Raw genomic sequence first — 27,149 nt, 5'->3', positions numbered from 1 at the left:
TTCTCCCATTGGGGTCCCAAGCCTGAGTAAGAAGGAAAAATGATGCACTCTACATTATCCATGAGACACAGACGATCAATTGTGAGCCAAAATCAATGGATTTCACAAGCAACTGGCTTGAACAGAAGCTACTTCAGTTTCATTGCTCAGAGAGGAAAAAAAGGGTTTTCCTAGAAATCTGTGATCTGTCAGAGGGGCGGCAGCTGATTTCTGTGATGATGGATTTTAGCAGAGGGGGCCTCAGGGGTGTAAAGGTTAAGGAACCTGTCTGCACTGTCCCAAAGGCAAACAAATTTGCTAGCCTTGAATAAAGTCCAATAGGGATAACACAGTGGCAGAACAGAGGGGACTGTCTAAAAGAGCTGGCAGCAACATAACAGACAAAACAACCCAGATTCAGTGCATCATCCTCAGGTGTCGTGATATCATGGATCTTCTCCACAGTTGGGGGGTTGAGCTGGCGGTCCATCTGCAGACCAAATACAGCAGGTATGAGGGCTTGTTTAGCCTGGCGTCCACAGTGGCCGACCTGCACACCACGTTCTTCTGCTTCTTCCCAATCTGGTTCCACCTGCGGAGGGACACTGGGCTCAGGCTCATCTGGGTGGCTGTCCTCGGAGACTGGCTCAACTTGGTCCTGAAATGGTAACCTGCTCAAATGTGACGGTGAAGTCGATCAAAATACATAAAGAGAGAGCGAACCGTTGTATTTTCAGTTTCTTGGTCTTTCCATGGCAGGGTTTTGTTTGGGGAGAGACCGTACTGGTGGGTTCACGAGACCCAGTTTTATGGAGCAGAACCGGCCCCTTCTCTGCAGCAGTTTCCCATCACATGTGAGACTGGACCAGGTACAGTTCATGACAGACCTGCAGTACATCACATGATGATTGTCTTTTCCTGAAGAACTGATGGATTTTGTCTGTTACAGTAGAATGACTTGTCTGGCACAGTGAACTAATCTGTGTAAAGACATTTGAGGTTGGATTGTACCTTTCTGATGATTGCATTAGTTCCAGTTTTCTTTTCTGTGTGTACATCTGTGTGTGTATATGCAGTGGTGGAATGTATCTAAGTGCATTTACTCAAGTAGTACTGCACTTAAGTACAAATTTGAGGTACTTGTATTTTACTTGAGTATTTTCTTTTCATGCCACTTTCTACTTTTACTCTGCTTTCAGAAGGTAGTATTGTACTTTTTACTCCACTACATCTATCTGACAGATACTCTCACGCTGGACTGGAATTTCTCAGTATTTTTTGAAGTTTTACAATACAAATAATCAATCAATTAATCAAGGAAATAATCAGCAGATTATATAATTAATTGCAGCCTTAAATTAAATAGTTGAAAATGAGCTCTACAGATGAGCTTTTACATTAACACATGAGTAATAATAATCTAATGATACAATATGTACCAGTCACAGGGGCCATTTTTCATACTTTTCCTGATTATACTCACATCCTCCATCCTTAAGTAACATTTTCAATGCATGACTTTTACTTGTAATGGGGTATTTTTACAGTGTGGTATTAGTACTTTTACCACCATTGCATATATGTTTTTGGTTTGTCTAAATAACATATAGAGGGTACTTGCAGATGGAAGCTTCCTTTGTCCTTTTCATAAATGATCTAATCCTCATTCTCAAGTAAATGCTAATTAGTTTGGGTTTGACTTTCACACTGCTGTAAATGTGATTTCAAGATTTTATTAATATGGTTCAACAACATTCACACTAAACTAAATTATAACCACAATAAATCTGCACAGAAAAATGTGACTTGTGTTGCTTTGAAATTGCATCCCTGAAGATGAAGCTGTAGTTGATAAAGCCTGAGATTAAGTCTAAGTCTGTTCTTTGCAGGAAGCCCTTCGGGTCATGCTATGGGTGCAGCTGGGGTTTGGTATGTGATGGTAACAGCCCTACTCTCTATTGCAACAGAGAAGCGATGCCCCCCTTTACTATACAAGTGAGTCTGTGGCAATCATTCATTTCTTTGAAAGTTGGTCCTTAGGTGTTAAATAAACTGTTATCTTAATCTATTAATAATCTTATCTTATCTTAATGTTATTATTCTCTAAACCTCTGGGCCCCGTGCATTCATGTTCAGTGTTCACTCCCTGTCAGATTCTTGCAGGTAGGCCTGTGGATGCTAATGGGCCTGGTAGAGCTGGTGGTCTGCATGTCCAGGGTCTACATGGCTGCCCACTTCCCACACCAGGTCATTGCTGGAGTCATTACAGGTCAGTCTGCCCAAATAATTCAAAATTGATGCATTGTTTAGTGATGAAAGTTTGGTTTTCGTGAAGATTTTCTGGTATATTTGGCTATTCGGAAAACATTTTGAGTTAGTTTGGGGATGTGGTCAGGTAAGATTTCAGTGAGTGGTACATGCAATAAAACCATTATTCATCTAAAAGCATATTCAGAAGTTCTAGTGGCATCCTAGGTTTTGCAAACATGTGATGGTTGCTGCTGTTTTTGTGTCAGGTTTACTTGTAGCTGAGTTTGTCTCGAAGGAGAAATTGATCTACAGCGCCAGCATGAAGAAATACTTCTACACGACTCTCTTCTTGACCTCCTTCGCTGTTGGCTTCTACCTCCTGCTCAAAACTCTGGGCGTGGACCTGCTGTGGACCATGGTGAAAGCCCAGAAGTGGTGTGTGAGGGCAGAGTGGGTTCACCTGGACACCACGCCCTTCGCCAGCCTCCTGCGTAACATGGGCACGCTGTTTGGCCTGGGCCTGGGCCTGCACTCACCTCTCTACACCGAGACCAAGAAGGATAAAAGAAGTACCAGTTTCAGGATGGGATGTATTATTGTCTCTTTATTTCTGCTTCAGCTGTTGGATGGATGGACATTTTCTTCTGAAAATCTTATGACTTTCTATTTCCTGTCGTTTGGTAAAAGTGCCGTTGCACTTTTAATCCCAACCACTCTGGTTCCCTGGGCTCTCTGCTGGATTTGCAAGGGAAAGAGAGAAGACAAGAACTTGTGATTCAGGACCAAGTTGTCGTTTAAAGTCAATTATTGGTTTAATTTTCTGGGATTGTTTCTTCTCATGTTTAATACACAAGGACATTTAGACTTTACGGACAATGTCCCTGAAGTTATACTGTGCTTGCCTGGATATCAGGTCCTTAAAGGAATATGTACTGTAGCTCGACATTTTGGGAAATACGCTAATTTACTTTTTTGCCGAGAGTTAGAAGATAAGATTGATAACACTCTAATGTTTACGCTAAATATGAAGCTACAGCCAGCAGTCAGTTAGCTTAGCTTAATGGGGAAACAGGTAACCTGGCTCTGTCCAAAGGTTACAAATCCACCTTCCAGCAGTCCTTAATTAACATGCTGAAGAATAAAAAATGTCAATTTGTGGTTTTACATGGGGTTTTGTGCTGGGCTATTTTTTGGCCAGGAGCACTGACTTCTTAGAGTCTCCACCGGTTGCCTGGCAATCTCGTAGTAAAACCACAAATTGTCCTTTATGTACTTTGGTTTTTGAGATAATGGAGAGAGCCTGTTAATTAGTGAGCTTTAGAGGTGCTAGTAGGCAAATTTAGTTACCTTTGAACAGAGCCACGCTAGCTGTTTCCCCCTGTTTCCAGAATTTTTGCCAAGCTAAGCTAACCATCTCCTGGCTCAGCCTCCATACCTAACGCACAGACATGAAAGTGGTATCAAAAAATCTCCGGGAATCAAATTCAGTTTTTTTATTTTTGTCTGTATTCGGCCTTTAAGGTCTTTCAGTGTTGACATGTCTGTTTAAGACAACTGTCTTTTCTCTCACACATTGAAGGCTCCTTTAACGTCAACGGGAGCATACACATGAAATAAAAATATTTTTATACAAATGTAGTCAGCACCTCAGCAAACAAAAGTGCTTTTTCAGCTGAATGATGCATAAATGATGGAAGGAAAATATTGCTAGCAATTTAAATAAAAAACTGTTTTTATAACCATTTGCTTTCAAGAGTTGTGCTTATTTTAGCAGTGCCGCTCTCCCCCTATCAATTTTCTCTGAATGTCTCAGACTAATACTGATTAATACTCTGGTAGGAACAACCATTAAATATTAACCAGAGCATGCTCCCTTCACTCGGCAGTCCCACATAGTGCCACTGCCTTTCGTCACAGCCATGAGCTTTCAAAAGAGACATGGAGGGTCAAGGGGCAGAATGCGTTACAGACAACACGTGTGTCCCTTAAGGCTCTAAAAGTAGTACATTGCTCAGGCGACATATCAAAGGAACTTTGGATGCATTGTACTGAGATCAGCAGGATTGCAGAGACAGACACACCTCTGTAACTCTGCTAATTAGATTATAAAACCATTCTGTAATTTGCAGCTGAGTGCAATTATATGTCTCCTAAAGTCACCGAAGTAGTGATAAAAAGTAGCAAAATGATGACCTATACTTGATCAATAATTTTCAAAATATCAAAATTCTGTTTTTTTTTTTCACTTAAAAATGTAATCTTTATATGGACTTTGACATATTTTCATCTTATTTTACAAAACATAATTAATCTCAATTGTACACACAACACAGTAAGACAGGGTCCAGGAGAGAGGGAAATGTGGGGCCCCTTTTGATGACATAATAGTCGTGGCCGTGTGACATTTCCCACCTGCAAATCCCAAGTCTCCTTTTTAACCATCTTATCTCTTTTTCCAGTGCTTATCTCAAGAAGCCATATTTATGTGGTGCTGCTGCTCAGTACTGTATGGACAAGCTGCATTGTGGGTTTGTAAGACAGACGGGGGGGGGGTCAACGGGAACAGACACTACATCTGCGTCAGGAACATTGAGCAACAGTACGCTGTTTACATCTGTCTATATTTACCACAGTCAGCTCAAATGTTTTTCTCAGTTATGATGTACAGATCTAATCTCTTCACTACTGTCTCATCAGGACAACAAAAACATCAACCTCAGTCTGAGAAAGCATGTCAGATATGGTGCACATGTGTAGTGTGTATAGTGTTTCCCATATGGAATTCATTCAGGCTGTCCACCCAAAGAGATTTGACACCACTGAAAAATATTTTATTTTGTATTCTGTATCTGTCATGTCTTAATTTAAACGTCTGCACAGAAACGCAGGTGAAAGTTTGCACTAAGTAAAAAAGCTGCCAGAATGGTGCAAACTGGGAGAAATAAATGGGTCAGATGTTAGCTTGGAAATGAATTGTTTTGCAGATGACTGTCAAGAATCGGATGTCGAAGCCTCCCATCAGCACACCTCCACATCCACTGGAACAAATATTTTTTCTTTCCACAATAATGGTAGTATAACAAAATAAATTGCTATGCAAACCTCTGCTGTATTGTTAATGCACTATATTCATGTTTAGTTTCCTTAATAGAGACTTATTTATAATACATAATGTATTTGCATCTTTACTACAAAGAGCACTATGCTCTGTTATTTCTATACTGCTGGGTAGCTTAATCTATCATTTGACATCAGAATTTATTAGTTTACTATATTTTGTATTAATGAAATGAATTTGCAAAGTAATTATTCAGATAAATGTAGTGGAGTAAAAAGTACAATATTTCCCTCTGAAATGTAGTGGAGTAGAAGTATAAAGTAGCATAAAATGGAAATACTAAAGTACAAGTACATCAAAATTGTTCTTAAAGCTGCAGTGCTGAACTTTTGTCTCCCCCTTCTGGCAGTGAGAGAAATTACACAAACACTGTTGACACCTTCTTATGATGTATGCCTACAGTGAGCTTGCCCCAGGCTCCTGTTCAAAAATAGTTACAAAAATACAGTTCCAAGACAATAATCCATTGTTTAGGTAGAGTAAATGTAATAGCTACATACTCCAAAGGATTATTTTACCAACCTGGCCAAGAGCAGTAACTTGACATCTGTGTCTGCCCTCAGTCTCTTCTCTCAGCGCTCTTCTAGGAAACGCTAAAGCTACACCAATGGTAATGATGTTTGGCCTTGTCGTTTCTTTTTTGACTGTAATCCTTCCTCTGAATGCTGAGTTTCTTTTTTAACTGGAGCATCAGACACTTTTCTTGGATGCTTCTTAAGTTTTACTCCTAGTTACTGTGGCCTTTTCCATCTATGGCCGCTCCAGAGCCATGTAGAGAGAAAGTTGTGTCATCTCTGTTCAATTTCAATTCAAGTGACTTTATTGTCATGACTGCATACAATACAACATTGCCAGAGCATATTAATGCAAACTATACAATCATAATAAACATTCTCTCCAGTGGACCTTTTTTTATTCTTTAAAGCAATGGTGGATTGCAGAGCTCTCCACATGGCTCTGGGTTACTCCCAGCTTCCGCTGTGGCAAACCAAATCAAATCCAAACCAATCATTGTTAGTTGGCATAAGATGCATCATTAGGCTGCGCCAGCAGGGGAATGTCGCCACAGACAGCAGATTTAAAAACGCCATATACTGCAACGGCTTAATAAGCATTGTGTGAACTTGTTTGGCAAGGGCTTGAATGTAATGGACGTTCATTTATATGTAAAAGTCCTGCACTCCCTAAACAGTATTTGAGTAAATGTACTTAGCCAAACCTCTAAATTGTGTAAAGTTGCTCAACAGTCATGTGTAGTCCCACCAAAGATCTGAAGCATACTGACTCGAGACCATAGTAATGGCATTGGCAGGCAGTAGATTAAATTGCAATCTGATTTCCTGGGGATTTGTTAACAATTGATACATTATTTGCTGAATTTAATTTTTTTTCTGTTAGTTCTGCTCATACTACAAAGAACTCAATATTTAGAAACAACCAAATATATCTGTATATCAATCTGCAATTTCATCAGTATTTTTTTTGGTTGAGTGTACCATACTTGTGTCTTCAGTCCAGCTGTTAAGTCTGCTGATGTACAGAAGTGGTAGTTAGATGCCACATTGACATCTGCAGGCCAATAGGAAACATAGCTACCCTATGCATTCTGATAATAGGTATTTTAATGTATGTCGTAACACAAACCTATGGATATGTGAATGAGCATCTTAATATGTGCATTAAAAAAAAGCCCATTCACTTTTATCTCATATCAAATAAGCATTTTTTGCAAACACAAATATGCCAAAACAAAATTCAAAATTTCTTATCAAAAAATGTTTTATTCAATAGAATCAATGCCTCAACATAAGAGATGCTTTGGCGACTTATGAATTTTCACTGAAAACCAATAAGCCTGTGGACCTAAAACCTGCGAAGTATTCATATTTGATAAGACTAAACCGCGTAATGTATAACATTCGGATAAAAACAAAAAAAACAAACAACTGCTGTGTTGCATATCCTATAAACGACCATCCTCCAGATGCAGTAGGTGTCTAATATAAGACAAAAAAAAAAATTAAAAACAAAATAAGTGACAAACAGTGGGCATTAAACAAACCACTTTTGCTCTTAAGAGCTATAAATGAAGCAATTTCACAAAGATCTGAGGACAAAATGTTTAATTAAAATTAAAAAATACATAGCGCTTTTTGTTGTCAATGATCTATCTCCCCATTTTTCTTCAAATGGTTTAAAACAAGAAAAATATTTTACAATTAAAACAAAAACATGTGCGTTGTGTCCATCTATGGAAGCTATGTTTTTGCACTGGGTGGTATTGATTGTACTGAAGTAGGTGAATGTCTAATTGTAGTCCTGTGGACCAGGGTCAGACTACTGTAGCTCAACAGGCATGGCAGGGAGACGGGGTTGGAGATGGGAGGTGGAGGCTGAGATGGCTGGATGAACATCAGTACAATGCGTCAGTATTACTGCTTCGAGGCCTCTTGATCTTCTCAATGTTCTTCAGGATCATGTCGTGTAACGTTACCTTCACAGAAAGAAAAAAACAAAATACAGTTGAAAATACTTCCTTTAACTTGTCAGGTGTATGTTGGTATAAAAAAAACTTTAATGGATAGTGATATGAGAAATAAAGATCATGACATACGTATTGATTTCTGAGCTCCGAAACTATGATCTTCAGACTGATGTATTCCTTCTCATCAATCTCGGTTACTGTGCGCCGATAGTCCTCCTAATAAGTTAAAAAAAGTTGATTCTATGTCAATATTCATTCTACATCTTCACTTAAATATATTAGCTAGCCAGTTTCACAGTAAACAACAGGAGATCAACAAAAGATCCACTTTATTTTCCCCCTTTTACTGCGTTGTGGCCCGAATTACCAGATTAAAAATTTTTTTTTTGATAAAGTCACCTGCAAAATGAAATGGTTCATATTCAGTCACCAACAGTTGGTTTCAGTTGAACATTCGGTTGCTAGTAGCAATCACTACTAGCAACGACTTCTATAGCAGTTGCTGCTTAATGTTATAGTCCTTAAGATATTCATGAAACCAAACCTCATTTTTGGTCTATTTTTTCAGCAATAGCTGTTCAATGTATTTACATTCTGTAATTACCTCTCTAAAGCAGTTTTCATTATTAGTGGTGGAGTCCACCATTCGGCCCTGGATTCAAATTGCTGCTGGATTCAAATTGCGCAAGGGATTCACAGAAAATGATGCAGCAGGTAATCCACGATGCTGCTTGTAATTTTATCTTATCGATATCAGCCTCACTGTTTACTGTTCGCCCTCCTAACACTGTATCAGAGCTGTACTAAGTTACTGCTAATGCAAATCGAGCGTTTTCTACTGCTGCTAGTTGAAATTAAAAGCTTTTAACTGAGGAAACGGGGGGGAAGAGATGCAATGTATTTGTCAGCACTAACAGCAAATGTTTTTTCAAAAATGCGCCTTGTAAACAAGATGACAGGAATTTTGGGGAATTATTTGACAGATCAGTTTTAAATATTGCAGGAATTCAGATTGTGGCTGCTGATTGCATTATAGTAAAAGGCCAATTATTGACTGACATCATTATTAAAAACAACATGAGTTTGTCTGGCTGAACTGTAAACAGATACACCAGTTGCTCTTCTGTCGTATTTCTGACAAAGTAGCTGCTCAAGGAGTGTTAGCTGTAGTATTACAACGCACTTGCAGTTACCACCTGTAACCACGAGTGGCTTAAGTTAGTAGGAATCCAGTCTGTGGTGTGTCGAGTCTAGCCATGTGTCTCTGTTGTGTGACCCCTGTAATTAAGTGTCCCTGTAAATCATGCATTTTGTATAATTCTGTATAAGTTCTGTATGTCTTACTTGTTTGCACGATGTTTGCACTGAGGAAAAGAATTGCCTCCCTGTTGTGAGGACTTGATATCCACTGTATTCTATCTTTCGTTCTCTCAGTACCTTCTACTTTATGCTTTGATTCTTTAGATAATATTCACTTACCACATGTGGATATTTAGCTATTTTAGAAACCAGCTTTGCCCTTGTGATGTAGTATCTAGAAGTAAAGAAGACAACATGTTGACTGACAGGTAAACGTGCTAAACAATGCAGAGCCAATCTTGTAAAGCTTAGCGATCTTATGTGGCACCAGTTTCATGCCTCATAGCGTATTATGTACAATATGGTTAAAACGTCTACAAACCTTGATATCTGATCAAGGTAAGATGCTGCCTCCCCTTCAACTGTTCTGAGTTCAGCTACTGTCTCCTCCTGGATGGACACTCCAAAGTTGTTGCCATCCTCTATCCTGGGGATAAGCAGCTGAACCCACATTTTGACCTGCAGAAGAGAAGAAAACTGCTAAGAAAAAGGAGAACGCAACATCTGGGATGCTATCAGTTAAGTCAAGATGTACACGAATCATGTCCACAACACTTGCAGTAACTGTCTGGGAAGGGGTGCTCAGCGTACGTGATATGTTTCTTACTATAATGCCCTACATGCATACACATGTTGGAGCTTTATATATCACAGGGCTGACACTGATTTGTGTCTTGTTTTCCCTGTTTCATCAATACATCTTTAGTAGTGCTACACTTATTTTACACATTCCCAGCTGTAATACCACAGTTCATGACTTGGCACTTATGTAGGGTTACTGTTACCAATTCTGAAACTAATATAACTTTACTGAGAAACTACTGATGCAGGAGTATGGTCCTTGGTTAAAGACATTAGAGGCATCACTTACTGTGTTACATTTCTCAATGAGTGTCCTGATCTCTGGTTTAACCTTTTCAATAAGATCAACAAGGTTTCCGTTGCTCTTCATCATCCCACCAGGCATGACAAAGACTTTGGTGCCAGTCACTGGGTGACACAGGAAAGAGAGAAAGGAGGGTAAAATAATTAAGTTTCAAACATATATAAAAAAAAGGGGCCAGGAATGATGATTATATATAGAGGATGCCATACAATGTTTCCTGTAAAGTAAGAAAATAACTGCACAATGCCTTTTAATTGCACGTTTGTCTTGCAAGTAAAAAACAAAACTTGCGCCCCTAATGTGGGCTACTACACAGTCACGGCAACACTCATAAGGATGCTGCGCAACTGTAATTCAGAGCACAAAGATTCTTGATCCTGGAACTTACTTAGTTGTGTTCATCTATCCAGGAAGTTTTAAGCAACTATGATTCTAGCGCTTTAAATCTATTTTAACCTACTTAATAGTCTTATACTCACCCATGTCCTCCCCACCTCCATCCTCGAGCTTTCGCTTTTTGGCATTTTGCTGTGAAATAGATAAAAAGAGGATCAGGCTACAAATCTCACCTCTGCTCTGCACCAGTAGTTATTATAAGCATTGAGGCTTTAATTGCACTCTAAAATGGAGCCTCACCGCTTCTAGTCCGTCATGCAGGTTTGAGAGCACAATGGGGTCTGGCACCGTCAGGTTTATCTCCGAGTGTATCTCCTTCAGTTCAGAGATGTTTATGATTGGATCCTGAAAAACAAGGATACTAGCTGTACTATTTTTCTTTAGAAATAATGCTCTGTGACTTGACAAGATTAGATATGACCGTCATATTTTGCCAAACCGTTTATACCATGGTAGCTACCCCTTTAATATGTCTGGGTGTTTTATAGCCCTTCTCCATACACATGTGGCTTTGCTCGACATGTCAGCCCAGCGCGGCAGGGATTTGCATTTCCATTACAACAGGGCCACCCGCGTGAAGGTGTGTCTTAAGCGAGCGAGCCAGAGAGTGTGATACACTTCGTCCTGTCCCCGGTCTCTCTGCTCTGCCTGTGTGTTTGCAGCTCAGCCCCACCCTCGCTCAAACAGACACCACAACTTGCATGGAGGAGGTCGGGCGCGCTTTGGCCCGACTCTGGAGAAGGGTCATCTCTGGCAAGGCTCGGTGCGTTTAAACTAGTAATGGAAATGCAAATCAGTGCAGCATGGTTTGACTGGATGGAAAAAATGGAAAAACCCTGCAATGCTGCAAATCAATGGATTTTTGCATCAACTTGATAAAGTACCTTGATTACCAGCTATTTAATTTTTCAGGATTAACCAAAAACATTTAAGGTTATTTTACCCATAAACAGTTGGTAAAACAATCTCACCACAGTCCATTTGTAGCTGTTCTGGAGGTTTTGACAGTATAACAGGATCTTTTTCAGCAAATTAAGTTTTCCCAGCTGTCATGAAATTGAGATGTACAGAACACTTCTTGTCCATGTAACAACTTTTAAGCCAAAATGGATGAGAATTAACTTTCTCTCAACTATCCATAAACTGTTTCTCAACTGATTTCCAAGAAACTTTATCGTGTATAAAACTACATATACCATGATGGAAGCTTTTATCTATTTATCACCCACTCCTAACCAAGATGTATCCTGCAAATATCTAAGACTATGCAATGTGTATTTAGTTAATTGAACATGTAACTGACCTTTAGGAAGTGATCAAGTTCCAGCAACTTCTTTGGGAAAAAATTCGCAACTAGATCCTCTGCCTGAAAGAAATGCAAACCTTTAGTTGAGTCTTGCTTGAAAACGGTTTTGATAGCTGTGTTTGTAACAGTGCTCACAACACATTTTTTCACATATTAACCGATACTTACTTCTGAAGTGATACGCTCCCTGAAAGCATCAACCTGCAAATACATAAGACAAAAGTCCATATATCAGACCGGCTGCAACTGACCATATGCAAAACCATTCATTTTTCATAGCTAAACGCGGATGCAGGCTTAAATTTCATTAGACTTGAAGTCGGTTTATTTTGGCCTAGGTTATCGGCATGGACTCTATAACTGTGGCTGGTGCGTCAGTATAAGAGTGAAAAGCTATAACATTAACATGACAGAGGTAGGTTAACGTTATGACAACGGCAGCTTGTTGAGTTGGCTAACTTGGTAGCGAGGGCCATTTTTGTGCATGTGGTCTTCCAACAGTAACCATTATTTATGCACACAGAGCTGTAACGTGGAGCTCCCTTCACTACTCATGAAGCTTAACGCCACTAAAACACAGCACCTGTCGGGAGGTTTGACAAGTGTATTGTAACAGGCGGGAAACAAGCCGGTTAGCCGTTGTTAGCTGCTATTAGCCTGGCCTTATCAGTGCTCTCACATCAAGCTACAAAACGTGGCTAACATGCTAGGAGGCAAATGGCAACAACAACACGTCGTAAAACCTTAAGGTTTCCAAAAGACAAACCTTACCTTGGCTTTAAGTTCATTTTTCACCTTGAGGAGTGAAGACATCTTATGTTATCAAATAGGCAAAGAACGATTGTCCCAACAGCATTAAATTCACTTGTAAACGTGTGGCTTATTACTTGTCAGCCACACTCGTGAGCTTAAAGATGACGACTTTGACACGCGACAGACTGAGTTTTGACTGCGCCTGCGCGAAACGTCACCGTATTTTTCTAGACGCAGCTGACGATGTAAACAAGAAAAGACAGTCGAGGGCAACAGGGATCAAATAGGCCGGTGTCACCGCAAATGATAGCCATTATATACTCATAAACGGCTGACATGGGGCTGCCTGTTACTATTAAAGTCAATTTCCGGGGGAATGTGAAGAGATTTCTGGCTCAGGATTTGGACAAATTGGAGTGGGAATCCGTTGAAGCCTGGGTAAGCTGCTAGCAGAGCGTGTTGGCTAAACGCTGGCGCAGTTTGGTGAAAAGCAGGCCCAGACATGGCCTAGCCACGTAAACAATAGACCACCTGAAGGACAGTCGATACTGTTGCGACAAAATGTGTACATAATGTGGTATTTTTTAAGCCAGCCAGTACGTAACAAAATATGCAAGGAAGGGAAATCTGCTCAGTTTGCTATAATGCGTATGTAAGTTACATTAGCTAGTTGTAGAGGCATTTCTCAACGTGCCGTTATTGATGTTTTCATAACACGTGTGAGGGGAAAAAAGTTCATATTTAATACGATGATGTCTGCCATGCATTTGAGCTCCACTCTTTTAAATTATATTTCAGATCAAAGCATCTTTTGGGATCAACCACTTTCAAGTGAAATACTTTGATGAGGATAATGAAGAGGTAAGGGAGTGTGTATAAATGTGTGTACTACTGTAGAGCTGTAGTGTTTCCACATGAATTGCAAACTTGCTGTTTTGGTTGTGCTTAAGTTCATTCTGTTCTTATTCACTCTTTATTTCAGATTTGCATAAACAGTCAAGGTGAGAAAAATAAATGTGTTTGTTTATCTCAATTTCTTGATGTATTTGAAGTAGAACATAAGCAAAAAAAAAAAAAAAACACAAACATGTGAGATAAAGATTTAAATAAGGTTACAACTGTAACTGCAGAATTTGTCCAATGTCAATTGGTTATCAGTCAATTGTCCAAGCAACTTACTGTTGATTTGTTTTATTTCAGATGAATATGAAGAAGCCATCAAGGTACTGGGGCACTGCTGGTTTTTCTGTAGAACAGTGAAGACAGGATTCAATTCAACAACAAAAGTCAATGTCATTGCAGAGGGATAAGTGCAGAGATCATGCAGAATGTGGGCACATTTGAGTGAACATTGTAGTGGCAGTAGAATTCAGTCAACCGTTCACTGCATAAATGAAGATCGAAAATAAAATACTTCTCATTACATGACTGTTACTCTCTATTTACATGACACAATATTTCATGCATTATATAGACAAGATGTACTGTGAGACTGTACTTAAGACATAAACACATGACAAATATGTACTTGTTCCAGTGTAGCAGCAATCACATAGTTACAGTTGCAAAGATATATAAATGACAAATGTGCCAAATACAACTACAACTGTGTTGATATATTGAATCCTAAACTTAAAGTCATATGATAGTAATATGTTACATTGTTTTCTTGAATATGTCAACTTGTTACACGCGTTATATGCATATTTTTGTGTCAGCTTGTGTGTTTTATGCTTAATTTTCGTACAGAGTGCCGAGAAGCAGGGGAACCAGTTGCACATGAACGTGTACAAGATGAAAGGGCAGGCCTGTGGAGGCCCACTGAAGACGGAGGTGAAGGAGCTGAAAGGAGACCTCCGACCTGCCCCTCCTTATCCATCAAGGGTCAAAACAGTGGACAAAGGCACACAGGTCACCCCAGAGCGAGAAGCTGTAAGGAACCAAGTGGATTCTCCTCCTCTTCCTCTACTTTCTTCTTCTTATACACTATCACATGTGCAGTGTTTATTGCCTTTATTTCATTGCCTATGTATTTATCTGGCAATGGTGGACATTTTACAAGACTTGTGGGGGTTACTACTGAATGCATGTAGGGAAAACCAATAATGATAGTTGAACTTAGGCATAGGTTTGATGTAAGTTTGATGTATTTCAATACAGGTCACAGTAAAGGACAGCAAGGGGAGCAAACCAGAAGATGAGCCACCTCCCATGTGGTTTAGATCGTACATGGAGAAGGTAAGATTTAAATGATGTGTTTGGGTTTTTTTCAAACAGTCGATGTGAAGCGAAAATTCCACCTTTTAACCTTTTATGTTTGAGGCTTGATTTATATTGTTGTCTCTGAATTAAAGGTCGTGTTTAGCTTCTACTAACATAAATCAAACTCTTTTTTTCATAGTTTAAAGATGAGGTGGTGAAAGAGGTAGTGGAAAGGATGTGCAATGACTTTTCTGGCCAGTGTTGTACCCACAAATCATCTGATGGGCCCCATGAGGCCACTGGGGCTAGTGGTGGTCCTATAGGGCCCAGGCCGGGCCCCTCCACCTCAAATGGATCTCTTGGCTACACCCCAAACTGCAGCAGCTGCAATAAACTCACCTCTGAAGGGGCCTACAAGTGCAGGTAGGCATGGAACACATTCTAATATAATAAGTATTCTCAGGTAAATGGGTAACTTAGTGGCTTATGTAAGAGGGGACAGTTAAATTTTAATATACAGAATTTTAGTAAGCATTGCACACATTTGACAAATTCTGAAAATGTTTTACCTGATGAATAAATAAAATAAATGACAGTTGGGATTCTTTGAACATGTCACACAAACTTTTAATGATTCTTTAGACCATTGTGCCTTTTTATGAGTTTGTTCTTCGTCTCTGACTTGCCTTTTCTTGCATGTTCTGGGTTTCGCAGCAGCTTTACGAGTTTCCATGTTGATATTTGTGTTGGCTTTTTCCCTGCCAGTGTGTGCCCATCCTGCATCCTGTGTGAGATGTGCAGACATAGCCATGATCCTAGCCACAACCTTGTGAGAACCAAGACACCTCTCTCCATCCCCGAGCATGGAATGTCGGGAGAGTTGAGGTAAACCCCCAAGACTGAGGATAAATCTTCCCACTTCTTGAAACATAAAGACATTTTTACTTACAGCAGTGCTAGCCCTTTTTGCTATCACTTCTTCTACATTAATGGAGGAAAACAAATATAAATGGATGCAAAGCAGGATTGCAAACATGTTTTAGAAGCTAGAATACTGTAAATAATGAATTATGAGTGTGTATGTGTTTTGTTCTTGGAAAATAAACATTTGATAGTCAACAAATAGGTGTTCCTGATGACATTTCAAACCAGGTTCCCAAGGCGAGGAGACAGGACAGTGCGCAAGGCTGAGCGACAGCGCCTCAAAGCTGAAAGGAGGCAGCTAAGAGCTGAAGTGAAGGAAATCAAGAAGAAACTGAGACTGGAGAAGAGGGGGCTGCAGTGGAGTGGGCCCTCTACCTCAGGCAGAGCCAACCTGACAAACATGGCCTCAGCGTCCACCCAGGTCCCAGCCCTGCCCCTCCCTGTTGCCTCAGAAACAGCCTCAGGTCCAGCCCCAGCCCAAGGTCCCATCCCTGCCCTGGTCCCTGATCCCCAGGCCTCCAGTCCAGAGTAAGCGCCACCTCGGAAGGGCGTCCGACAGTGCTGGGTGCCTCAAACCCAGCATGGATGCAATAAAGTCTTTTTTTCCAAGAAAAGAAATCAAAATATGCCATCTTTGTAATCTAGTCTGTATGAGTGTATCGCTGGCTGATCTGGGGTGGTGGAAAATGTTGGAACTACCTCAATGTGAAAACTGCTGCTGCTGCTTCATAGATTTTCTAAGAAAAATTGCTTTTGAGCTGCAAAAAAATCTGGGGTCCTGCTTTTTTGATTCGTAGAGAACAAAAGAGATGGGTATTATAAGAAACCAGGGCTTTTTTCAACAATGCTCTGTACACTTGAAACTAGGGGTCCCGGGGTCTCGCACACGTCCTTGGTGCCCACTATGGCTGCGTTGTTTCTGGATGAAAATCTGCCGGACGGCACCCGTCTGGAGCCTGATACCAAGTTCATCAAATACTGGAAGATGAGGAACTCGGGCACTATCAACTGGACCTCAGAGACTAAGGTACCCCTCCCACCCTTCGAGAGGACAGGCTCCACTGTCTCTTTGCCCCCTTGCTTCACTTCCACTTTGACTCCCCATTCAGCTCATTGCCTACTTCTTATCCACTAACACCAGCTAAGATTTCTTACCCAGCCTAATACAGCTAATGCCCTTTTTGTCTGAGATGTTTATTATTTGAATTCAGTTGAATGTGTGTTGTGGTTTAAGTTTTTAAGTCTTTGTCATTGTTAAATGTGTGTGTGTGTGTGTGTGTGTGTGTGTGTGTGTGTGTGTGTGTGTGTGTGTGTGTGTGTATCCCTCACTTGAGCGTGTATTATTTTTCTGCTGCGTGACTTTGGTTGCATGCTCTTGTCTTTGTGCTTTTTCGCATGTGTATTCCTATTTTGTGTTTTGTGTATGTGTGTGCGTGCACCCAGCTAGTGTTCATGTGGGGAAACCTCGACCTGGCGTCAGAGAAGAAGAGGGAGGTGCCGGCCCCCTTGCTGCTGCCCGGACAAGTGGGAGTGGTCAGTGTGGCCTTTGTGGCTCCTGTGATGGAGGGGACGTACACCTCCCACTGGCGGCTGGCGCACTGCGGGTGTCAGTTTGGCCCGCGTGTCTGGTGCAGCATCGTGGTCGAAGCTGGTGACAGCTGCAACACACTCGTGCATCAGAGCAAACGACTGGCAAGTCTGCAATCCAATGACACCCTGTACAGCTGCAGAGAAAACATCAACTGTTGACATGTGCATCTAGATTATGCCATTATTTGTGATACCTGAGTGTCAGTAATGGAAAGTAACTAAGTAGATTTAAGTACTGTACTGTAAAGGTTTGGCGTACTTGTACTTTACTTGAGTATATTCCTTATTATTATCCAAAGAAATATTGCAGTTTTTACTCCACTACATTTATTTGACAGCTATAGTTACTAGTTACTTTACAGATTTTACATAAAAACATTGGATAAGCTTATAAAATACAACACATTAAGATTAAACCAGTGGTTCCAAACCATTTGGCTTTTTACTTACAAAAAACAGTGTCTGGTTGGGACCCCTTGTCACTTTTCAGATGAGTTGTTAACAGTTCTACCAAAGAGTGATTTCCCCTCTAAACCTTTCAGATTGTTTCATTTAAATAACTGAGGCCCAAGAAGGTAGAAGTATCCAATATTTCACAAAAAATCAAAGGTTACAGAAAAGTCCAAAAAATGAAAACAGATTTGTGTGAGAGAACTGTTTTTCTTCTTTCCTGTCCCATTAATCATCTTATGACCTCTCAAATTTATCTGGTGACCCTTTCAAGGATCTCGCCCCTTGGTTGGAAACCGCTGGACAAAACAACCAGACTATATTTAAAGTAGTTAAACTTATCTCCACCTTTAACAAGCTACAACTGTAAAATGCTGCTTACACATACTGCCAGTCTAATTATCAGTCACAGGAGACATTTTACTGCACAACCAGTACTTTTACTTTTGATACTTTAAGTATATTTTGCTAATAATACTTCTTTTGTAAGTAGGACTTTTTGCAGGACTATTACGTGTAATGGAGTATTTTTACATTGTTGTATTGATACTTTTATTTAAGTAAAAGATCTGAGTACTTCTTCCACCACAAATGCCTTTTCCAACTTTATTATTTATTTATTTATTATTATTAATAATAATTAAATAATTTAAGATTTAAAGTTCAACATGAATATGACAGTATAAGACAGTTATTGCAGTCTGTGTAAGTCCTGCTTCATTTGGCATTTGAAGAAACATAATCCACAATAATACTGGTATCCTTAAATCCATAGGGACACTATACTTATGCATTACTTAAACATTTAACAGAAATGAAATTCTCATAAATATAACATAAAGGGTCATCTTTGAATGCACACTGTGGTCATTCTAATGATGCCATTCTTGTATGTGCTTAAGAAGGAGGAGGCGATGCCGGTGGAGAAGGAGAAGGAGGTAAGAACCAAGGACAGCAGCCCTGGCTTGTCTGTAGACCTGAACCACGAAGACTACTACTTCCCCTCAGTCGACCTGCTGACTGCACAGGTGCACACCCAGAAAGCTCTGGCATTCAGCTACTTAAAACATGTTTTAAACTAGTTTCAGTGAAAAGAATTGCTTCATCTCATTGTTGCACATATGCTAAATGACCAAACCAAGCCTAATTCATGATCAGTAGAACATCATTCATTCTCCCTGCTTGTCTTCTTTTTTTTAGGATCTACTGTCATTTGAGTTGCTGGATATAAATATTGTGCAAGAGTTGGAGAAGGTCCCTAACAACACTCCTGTGGGTGAGCAATATATGATGCTTTTAACACTGGAGAAGTTGATTTAACAGGAGCTGTGAGACAATTCTACTATTCTTATGCAACTTCCTTCCTTCCAAAATAGCTTTAGCTTTTGTAGGAAAACTATGGCTACACTTGTTACTTCCCAAGTTTATTTTGACTATGAACTTGAATATCATACCATATTTGTCACATTAACACTTGAGTGTGTAAACTGTGTTGTGTTTGCTTTATCTAATTTGTAGATTTGACACCCTGCATATCCCCTCTGCCCGATGATGCACCAATGTTGGAGAAGGCCATCCCTTCACAGATAAAAGAAGACACAGAGGTCACAGGGGTCAGAAAACTTTTTGGTAAGGACGGTTGTGTACTAGAAAACGCCCAGAGTCGTGAATCATTTAAGCAGTGTTAAGTGAACTCTCACTGCAGATGTTTTTTGAAATGTTGAGCCAAATGTTAAAGGGGAACTCCACCGATTTTACATATAAAATTTTGTTTACAAGTCTTCGAGAGTACGACTGCATATGTGAAAAAAGTTGTAAAAGCCTTTTGCGACTCTAGAGGGAGCTGCACGAAATTACTAAAATGTGATGATGAAAATAAATAAAGTAATGTCACTTGAGTCAGTGTCGGTTGGTGCTGAAGTTTGAAAATGAAAAAAATCTGGGGGTGTGGAATTAGAAAGAGGTGAGCTCACCAGGCCTCTGTAACCAGCTCCTCATCTCTGCTTGAGGCTACTGGCTCGAGGCTACATTAGCCACTACTAGCATAACACACCAAAATCTCAGATGGAACTGTCAGCGGATGGGTTGCATTGTGGGTAATGTAGGATTTTGACAAGGAAGAAAAATGTGTGGAATGAAAAAAGACGAGATCTCTGGTTCTGCTGCATCAGTTTTCATTGTCCATCGTGAGTCTGGCAGTGTTATAGAAGTTCAATGCTAAATCAGTGGATTACTTTTTTAATGTGTGTTGTATTCTGGCTAGGAGTGAACCTGAGGCAGCAGAATGAGCTGCTGGAGCCTGTGACCCAGGAGGATGACAGGGAGGAGGAGATCAGCGGAGCCCAGTTCCTCTGTGAGACGGTCATCCGCTCCCTCACCTTGGAGGAAGCCCCCGATCACAGACCCCTGCGCAGAGCCCAGCACAGCAGCCACAAACCACAGGGTGAGGAGCCACAGGACCTCCCTTACTCACACTGTATTATTCTATAATATTACCAAAATCTAATCTAATTTTATACTATAACCCTATGTTCAAAAATACAGGATTTTTGTTCCGTGTTTAAAGGTTACTGTATAATGACGTACTTGGAATTTGTTTTTTTATTCCATCCAGTTGTTTCCCGGGGGCCCAGCTTTTGCTTCGAGAAAGCTGCAGAGGCTGAGAAGACAGAGACAGTGCAAGAAGGGAATGTGGAGATCTGTGTCATTAGACTTGAGAGTTCAGCTCTGCCTCCCAACACAGGTCTCAACCAGATCCCCCGGGAAGAGCAGACAAGGCCAGGTTAGAGAACGACTTCCAGGATTCTATTCATTTCTGCTTGTTTCCAATTAGGCTTTTGATTTTCTCATTTTTTCTTCATTTTTTTTCTGTTGTCTTTCTGTTAAATACATTGACAAATATTTCAAAAAAACATTTGTCATTACAGTTCCATGTCATAACTTTTGTAGTAATTAATTAATTCAGCCTCACCTCCAATTTTCAGATGCTAATTTTAGTGTTTTTTTTCCCACTTATAAGTTCTTCTGCTGGAACAAGCGAATGAAAATCTGCATATCAGTTCACATCATGATAATGAAGACGAAGAGGTCATGGTCTTGGATGACATGCAGAACATGAGGGATACTCAAGAAGAGAAAGAGGAGGGTGGAACCAAAGGAGAAGACTGGGAGGAGGTGAGGTTTTAACCTTTTTATACAAACACTTACGTTATGTTTTAAAGGACAAAGCGGATCATACATTATTAAGACGTTGATTCTTGGAGGCAAAATCCTATACAAGACAAAACCATAAGCGTAAATGTATGCATCACAAGCAGTGCAGTAGCCCATGCGCATGATGTGAAATTAGTAATTTTAACCAGTAAAATATTATAATGTTGTAGACACAATCTTATTGATACATTTCCAGGAAAGTGTCTCTTGTATTGCAATATTCTGTAACAGTACTAACAACATTAGTGTTTATTACTGTCTGCTGTTAAAAGCAATAAAACCTGAAATCCTTGACCTTGCAAGAGGTTTTTTAATGGACTGTTTGCTTTGTGACAATGCATTTTTCAGATGATACAATGGGTTTTAAATTTATTTAGCTTAAGAAATTGGAGAATTTTCTCAACCCATAAAGGAACACTTAATCCTTCAGTTTATTTATTTATCCAAATCACCAAATTTGGAGATACATGGTTTTCAGTAGACAGCAGCGTTTTCCAATTTAGTCCATAATTGTCACCATTTTCTCCTCCTGTGTCTCAGGTCAGCAGCCAGACCTCCTCAGTCTCCTCCTGCGACGATTACATCATTGTCCTCCCAGACTGCTTTGACACCAGCCGGCCTCTGGGCGAGTCCATGTACAGCTCCGCCATGTCGCAGCCTGACGCTGCTGCTGCTGCTGCGACCGTAGCCGATCCAGACGTACAGCAGGAGAAGGAGGAAGACTCCAACTCCGAGCCAGGCGAGGCGGCACCACTGACAGAGAGGCAGGAGAGGACCGAGGTGGTCAATGCTGAGGATTCATCTGTGAACACGTGGCCTCCACCTGTCCCTCCCATCCACAGCAGTGTGAACCAGTTGCTGTGTGCCTCCCAAACCTTGGACGCTGTGACGCTCACCCCTGAAGTGGTGCCACCACCGGTGCTGCCTGACCCCATGCTGTCCCCACCGGCCCTCTACTCACCCAGGTTAGATGGGAGCTCAGTCAAATAGTCCCTGTGCAGTTCAGAAATCTGAACCCCCCCCCCTTTTCATGTTTGAAAAAAATGCAAATTAATTCTTGGATTTAGAATTTAAATAAATCCTAGAAATGATCCCTATCCATTTTAATTTGTATCTCCTTGCTACAGCCTTATGTGGTTGAATTCTTCTTTGTTTACTGTATGTTTCAGGTCTGAGGCACTGTACCTGGCTGAGGACCCCAGTCCTCCAGCCTGTGAACCATATGAGCCACACCAACCAAGGGTCCACCTAAATGGTGAGTTTTACTATTTGAATCACTGGATACAAGTACATCACAGTATCATACAACATGCTAGTGTTTTTTAGGGGTTACTCTGAGCCACTGACATGAAAAAGACATGTACTTTGATTTAAACTTAGATTGTTTAACTCCAGTGTTGCCTCACAACTTTCTGTTTGACTCACGTTGTTTACCTGAATTAGCAGTTTAGTACTTGGAGGAGCTGTTGCTCTGTTGAGGCAAGAAACGAAACTCATTTTGCCCTTTTTAGGAAGACAGGAAGTAAGACAGCACACAGGCTTTCAGGAGTTGTTGGTTCAGCAAAATGCTCTGTTCCTCCTCTAATGTTATGTGTGTTTGCGTGTGTGTGTTATTTCCCTTTTTATCTGCTCTGCAGTATCATCTGGTCTGTCAAGATCAGCAGGCTCAGCATCCAGTGCCTTTGAGACATATAACCCCAGACCCAGCAACGCTTTGCAGCCAAGGTGCAATACAACAAAGAGTAAAACTTGATACGATTCACTTTTGTGAAGGAAATTCCTGCACTGTAGTTTCTCTTTCGTGTTGACTGCATTTATCTGTAATCATCTTTTTGTGTAAAAACTTCAGTCAAACAATCAGTCTGTATAACCTCTGACAACACATAAAGCAATGTAATGCACCTCTTAACTTGCATTTTTGTTTTCTGATATCTATGTGCTTTTTGTTAAAGCGAGTTTAACTGGAACACATTGTTCTCTGCAATACTGTTATGTAACCCAATGTAACCACATCCTTGTCTTTATACAAGGGGCCAAGGAGGCATCACAGAGGGACTTGTCAAGGGGGCCCTTTCTGTGGCAGCGTCCGCTTATAAAGCTCTCTTCACTGGGCCAAACTGTTCAATACAGGTACATCACACAGCAACTCTTATGTCTACATTTATCAAATCTAGCCAATATGCATAGCTAAAATATACTACAGTTGCAGTGGCAACATTAAGTTAAGCCAAACATGCCAAAACGTATTGTCCCTCCAAAGATGTAATTGAAATGGGAAGAACGTATGTGAGATATCACATTTCTAGGATCTCATGACCTTGTGGAGTTTTTTTGTGGTAATTGCATCCCAACGTGACTGATGTTGCATCAGATTCTCCTGAAAAAATGTTGTTTTGGTTCACTCTCACTGCTCTCATAGTGTCATTCCCAGCTGCAGCAGGAAGATGTTTCTAGCGAAAAAGCTCTTATAAACCTGCTTTATGCTACCTGCCCAACAGCAAACAGACAAAGTTAGCCACTAGCTGGTGAACATAGTTAAATATAATATTAAATATTTTGCTTAGGAGTTGTAAGAGACCAAAATAGAACTAAAAGCAGAGTGAATACCAACATGAGTTCAAATGAATGCTAGTGTTGCTCTGTGTCAGCTGTTAGGTAACTTAGATAAATAGCTCACTGTTTGCTAACAAGTTTGTCATAACAACGTTATGAGGTGATAATGTCAGTGTTGTGTTTGCAGGTTGTTTCCACTGTTCAGTTGCAAATCAGCTGTAAAAAAAGTGACTATTAAAAGAACCTGCTTATAATCATAAAATTGAATCTAATGAGGGTATTAAAAAAGATCTCAAGAATAACGTGTTTGTGGCTATTTTTGTCAGTAGCCACTAGCTTGTGCATTTAGTTAGACAGGAAGTTCAATGCACTGTTGTGACCAAATTTTCCCTTGAACTGTCAACAAGGTAACCTTGGTGCTTCCTACCATGCCTTATAGAGCTGCCAACAAGTTCCATTAACCAAATGGTTTGTTTTAGGTACCTTGTTAGAAATGGTTTAGTTAAATAAGCTCAGTTTGAGCGATACATAGCCTGGGGGCAAGCACTGCCTGACAAGACAAGTTCTGGGGAAACAAAGTCTTTTCCACCTTTGTTACAAGGAGGTTTGTTTGTGAAGTTTGCGGCTTAAATCTTTATTTATTTTGGCTTATAAAAGTGGCTTTAAATTGGATTATGTTTATGTGGAAAGGTGTGGCGATTGATAAAATTAGCAAGCATTGATCCAGTTTGACTTTGGGGATTTGAAAGAATTGCAAGCTGCAGGGTTGAATTGGCATCAATTCTTGTAGTCACACCAATATTCAGTGTAAAGTTTAGGCACTTGAACACACTGTGAATGTGCATCAACCCATCAGACCAGTAATGGCTTGAGATATCACTTGGGACAGACAAACACCACCACAATAACCATCACCTTCTCCTCTCCATTTACCCTCATCTTACCATCTCCATCTCTGTTTTGCACCCCTCCCTCCTCCAGCGAGGCATCGACCCAGCCACCAGACAGGACCCTTCCATGATGGCAATGCTGCTGGAAATGGGCTTCAGAGACCAGCGGCTCAATCAGCGGCTGCTGAGGAAGCACGGCTACAGCCTGCTGCACACTGTCAACGAGCTGGTGCAGATGGCTGAGGACCGCCAGAACAAAGCTGTCAACATTCAGCGCTGAGGGAGGGAAAGCTGTGGGAAAAGGCTACTTTAAGGCTGTAAAAGGAAAGAAATTTATTTGACTTTTAAACGTAACGTTGGGTATATTTAGATTATGACATGTGTAGCCTATCTCTCACCCTTCGCAGTGTCTAGATTTATGTTGAATTATTTAAAGAAGAGACGAAGAAAACCTATTTATGATTCATGCAGTTGATTGATTTTCCAAAGGGTGGATACTTTATCTGGACCAAGAGTAATGCTAAGACAACAACATGTCACTTAAAGTGTAAAAAACATGAAACAAAAATGAAAGAGGAGCGTTTATTTCTTGAACACTGTTGATTAGAGTGAAAGGAATGAATGGCTTCTCCTGCCTTTGCCTTTAATTTAGCTTCAGCATTTGGATGCAATTAACCTTATACACACTTGTAAATTATTCTGAATAGTGGTTAAAATGCCTTGTTTACCTGGGCTATAGAGCCTTATGGGTTGGTCAAAAGGAGCAGGAGCTGTAGTTTTGACAGGACAAAAGTGTGTATTTCAGCTCTTCATCTTAGTGTTTGTGTGGCTGTTGTAGCTGCTTCCTCTGCGCTGAAAAATAATTGTCTTTTGACAGGGCTTGGCTAGATTCTTCTCACAAATAGAGCAGTGAAAATTAATATTGTTGAATGTCATAAAAGATAGAAATGTTCTGTAAAGCCAGCTCTCATTTAAGACGATGCTACTGAAGCTACATGGATATTCTGGGTGTTGAGGGTCAGCAGTGCAGTAGTCAGAACAGATATTTAAGACTTTTCTCGATTTTATCGTAGTGAAATCTGCCTAAACAATGCAATCTTTTTCTGTATCAGAGTACTGTTATTTTAGACGTTGACATGTGGAATGTATACAAAACTGTCCGGACTGATCATTGTTCGGACTCAGATGTTTTCTACTGCTTTTTAGGAGACACCTGCATGACAGGTAGAGGCTTTAGAGGTGAGTTGTGTCCTCGTGGTCTTAGCACAGTCACAGTGGAAAATGTCCGCTTTGCGTCATTGTTTAACACCCCTGCCTGCATTTTCACGTGTCCTCATTAAACCACCAACTGAAACCAAGCAACAGTCATTTAGCATTAATCCAAGCTGAGATGTCTCTAACAACACATTCCTCAATCTCATAGTGGAACCAAGTATATGTTATTTCATGACATTGCCTTTATGAAAGATTATTAGTTTACTGAAATATACATAAGATATGGTGATTTGTAGTGTGTGTGCAGATAAGTTAATGTACGCCTCTGTTATTTTGAATTATTCCTCCTGTGTGTGTTTGTGTGGTTGAGAATTTTTTAACCATATTTTCTTATGTTGATGATTTTCCATGTTTTAAAGAATCATGCTCTAGAGAATAATTCTGAATATATCTACTACTGGATGCTTGTCAAATTATTCTTCTGTCACAGAGTGTATACATTAAATACCCTTCTACTGTCAATCTGCCAATAAACTATTTGCACATCTCTCTGGTCTCTTCCCCCTCTGTTAATGAACATTTTCTAAATGTAGGTCATGACCCTCTGCACACACTGTATGTCTTATATTTAGCACATTCTGTACTTGGTTAACTGGATGGTGTAGAAAATACAGAGGTTATATAGGTTAGAGTGTAAAGCTCATACTGCAGACAGAATGAGGTTGGATTTAACATATTTTAATAGTACAGCTAAGTCTAGCCTGGCTCTGCCCAAAGTTGAAAAATACACATCTTTAAGGTGAATTTTTGAACTTTGGAGAGAGCCAGGCTAGCTGTTTCCTCCTGTTCCCAGCCTTTATGCTAAGCTAAGCTTACCAACTGCTGGCTCTAGCTTCATACTCAACACTTAAACATGAGTGATATCAATCTTCTCATCTCACTCTCAGCAAAAAGGCGAATAAGTATATTTCCAAAAATGTTGAACTGTTCCTTAATTTTTAAATACCATGTACTTTAACTTCACTTAAGCTTCATATTAGCCTAAACCGCCATAACTGTTAGGACAACTGAATATCAGCGAGTTCACTGCATATGACCACCATCCCAGGTGTAAATCAGACCCTGATTTAAATGTCCAGACTGAAAATCAGTAGGGCTCTGGTTTTGAAAACCACTGCAGGATCTTGTTTTTTCACAAATGCCTCCACAGAAAAGGTCATCGCCTGTGGGGAACAAATCGTGACTTCACAGCTAAAAGGTTTAATATTGTAACAGTTAATCCAAAAGTACATACAGCTTACTGTAGATCTTACTAAGTGCTTGTCATATAAAAATAATGTGTGTGTGCTTTGATGTGGAAGAACAGGAACAGATACTGGTACCATTTTTCACCTTGATCTGTCTAGATAGCAAAGCCTATGTGCATGTATGTAGTGCCAATTAGAACTAGTCATGTTGGAAGACTTAGTCGTAGAATTATGTGATAGCCAAGCAGCTCCCATGGATTTGTTTTTCTCTTGGTTTTCACTATGAGAAGGATACTAAGTTCCTGAGGGACAGAGAAAACTCAGAAACTGCTA

At 40.2% G+C, this 27,149-nt stretch overlaps 3 protein-coding genes across 3 annotated transcripts; 2 read left to right on the top strand and 1 right to left on the bottom strand.

Annotated features, from left to right (window-relative positions):
- The first annotated feature begins 248 nt into the window (after positions 1–248).
- Positions 249–3,971, top strand: g6pc1a.1 (glucose-6-phosphatase catalytic subunit 1a, tandem duplicate 1). Its single transcript, XM_044177989.1, has 5 exons — positions 249–645; positions 739–848; positions 1,869–1,974; positions 2,133–2,248; positions 2,496–3,971. Exons 1-5 carry the CDS (start codon positions 428–430, stop codon positions 3,002–3,004), a joined length of 1,059 nt encoding a protein of 352 aa, XP_044033924.1. The 5' UTR covers positions 249–427; the 3' UTR covers positions 3,005–3,971.
- Positions 2,562–26,117, top strand: nbr1a (NBR1 autophagy cargo receptor a). The gene is made up of 23 exons (XM_044177986.1): positions 2,562–2,578; positions 12,774–12,970; positions 13,331–13,393; positions 13,515–13,533; positions 13,733–13,755; positions 14,282–14,464; positions 14,693–14,770; positions 14,934–15,157; positions 15,500–15,619; positions 15,887–16,186; positions 16,526–16,685; positions 17,102–17,350; positions 18,601–18,726; positions 18,899–18,974; positions 19,217–19,327; positions 19,962–20,141; positions 20,313–20,480; positions 20,718–20,872; positions 21,452–21,876; positions 22,081–22,166; positions 22,549–22,636; positions 22,942–23,041; positions 24,446–26,117. The coding sequence occupies exons 2-23, from the start codon at positions 12,869–12,871 to the stop codon at positions 24,632–24,634; spliced, it is 3,225 nt and encodes a 1,074-aa protein (XP_044033921.1). The 5' UTR covers positions 2,562–2,578; positions 12,774–12,868; the 3' UTR covers positions 24,635–26,117.
- On the bottom strand, positions 7,456–12,718 carry psme3 (proteasome activator subunit 3). Its single transcript, XM_044177990.1, has 10 exons — positions 12,551–12,718; positions 11,948–11,980; positions 11,777–11,839; positions 10,714–10,818; positions 10,557–10,605; positions 10,063–10,181; positions 9,514–9,650; positions 9,312–9,366; positions 7,962–8,048; positions 7,456–7,841 (listed from the first exon to the last, which is right to left on the bottom strand). The coding sequence occupies exons 1-10, from the start codon at positions 12,590–12,592 to the stop codon at positions 7,761–7,763; spliced, it is 771 nt and encodes a 256-aa protein (XP_044033925.1). The 5' UTR covers positions 12,593–12,718; the 3' UTR covers positions 7,456–7,760.
- Positions 26,118–27,149: the final 1,032 nt, after the last annotated feature.

Source organism: Siniperca chuatsi, linkage group LG20 (assembly GCF_020085105.1).
Source record: "Siniperca chuatsi isolate FFG_IHB_CAS linkage group LG20, ASM2008510v1, whole genome shotgun sequence".
NCBI classification, from domain to species: domain Eukaryota; kingdom Metazoa; phylum Chordata; class Actinopteri; order Centrarchiformes; family Sinipercidae; genus Siniperca; species Siniperca chuatsi.
Note: the sequence above shows the minus strand (reverse complement) of the source record. Positions and strands in the feature narration are given on the sequence as shown.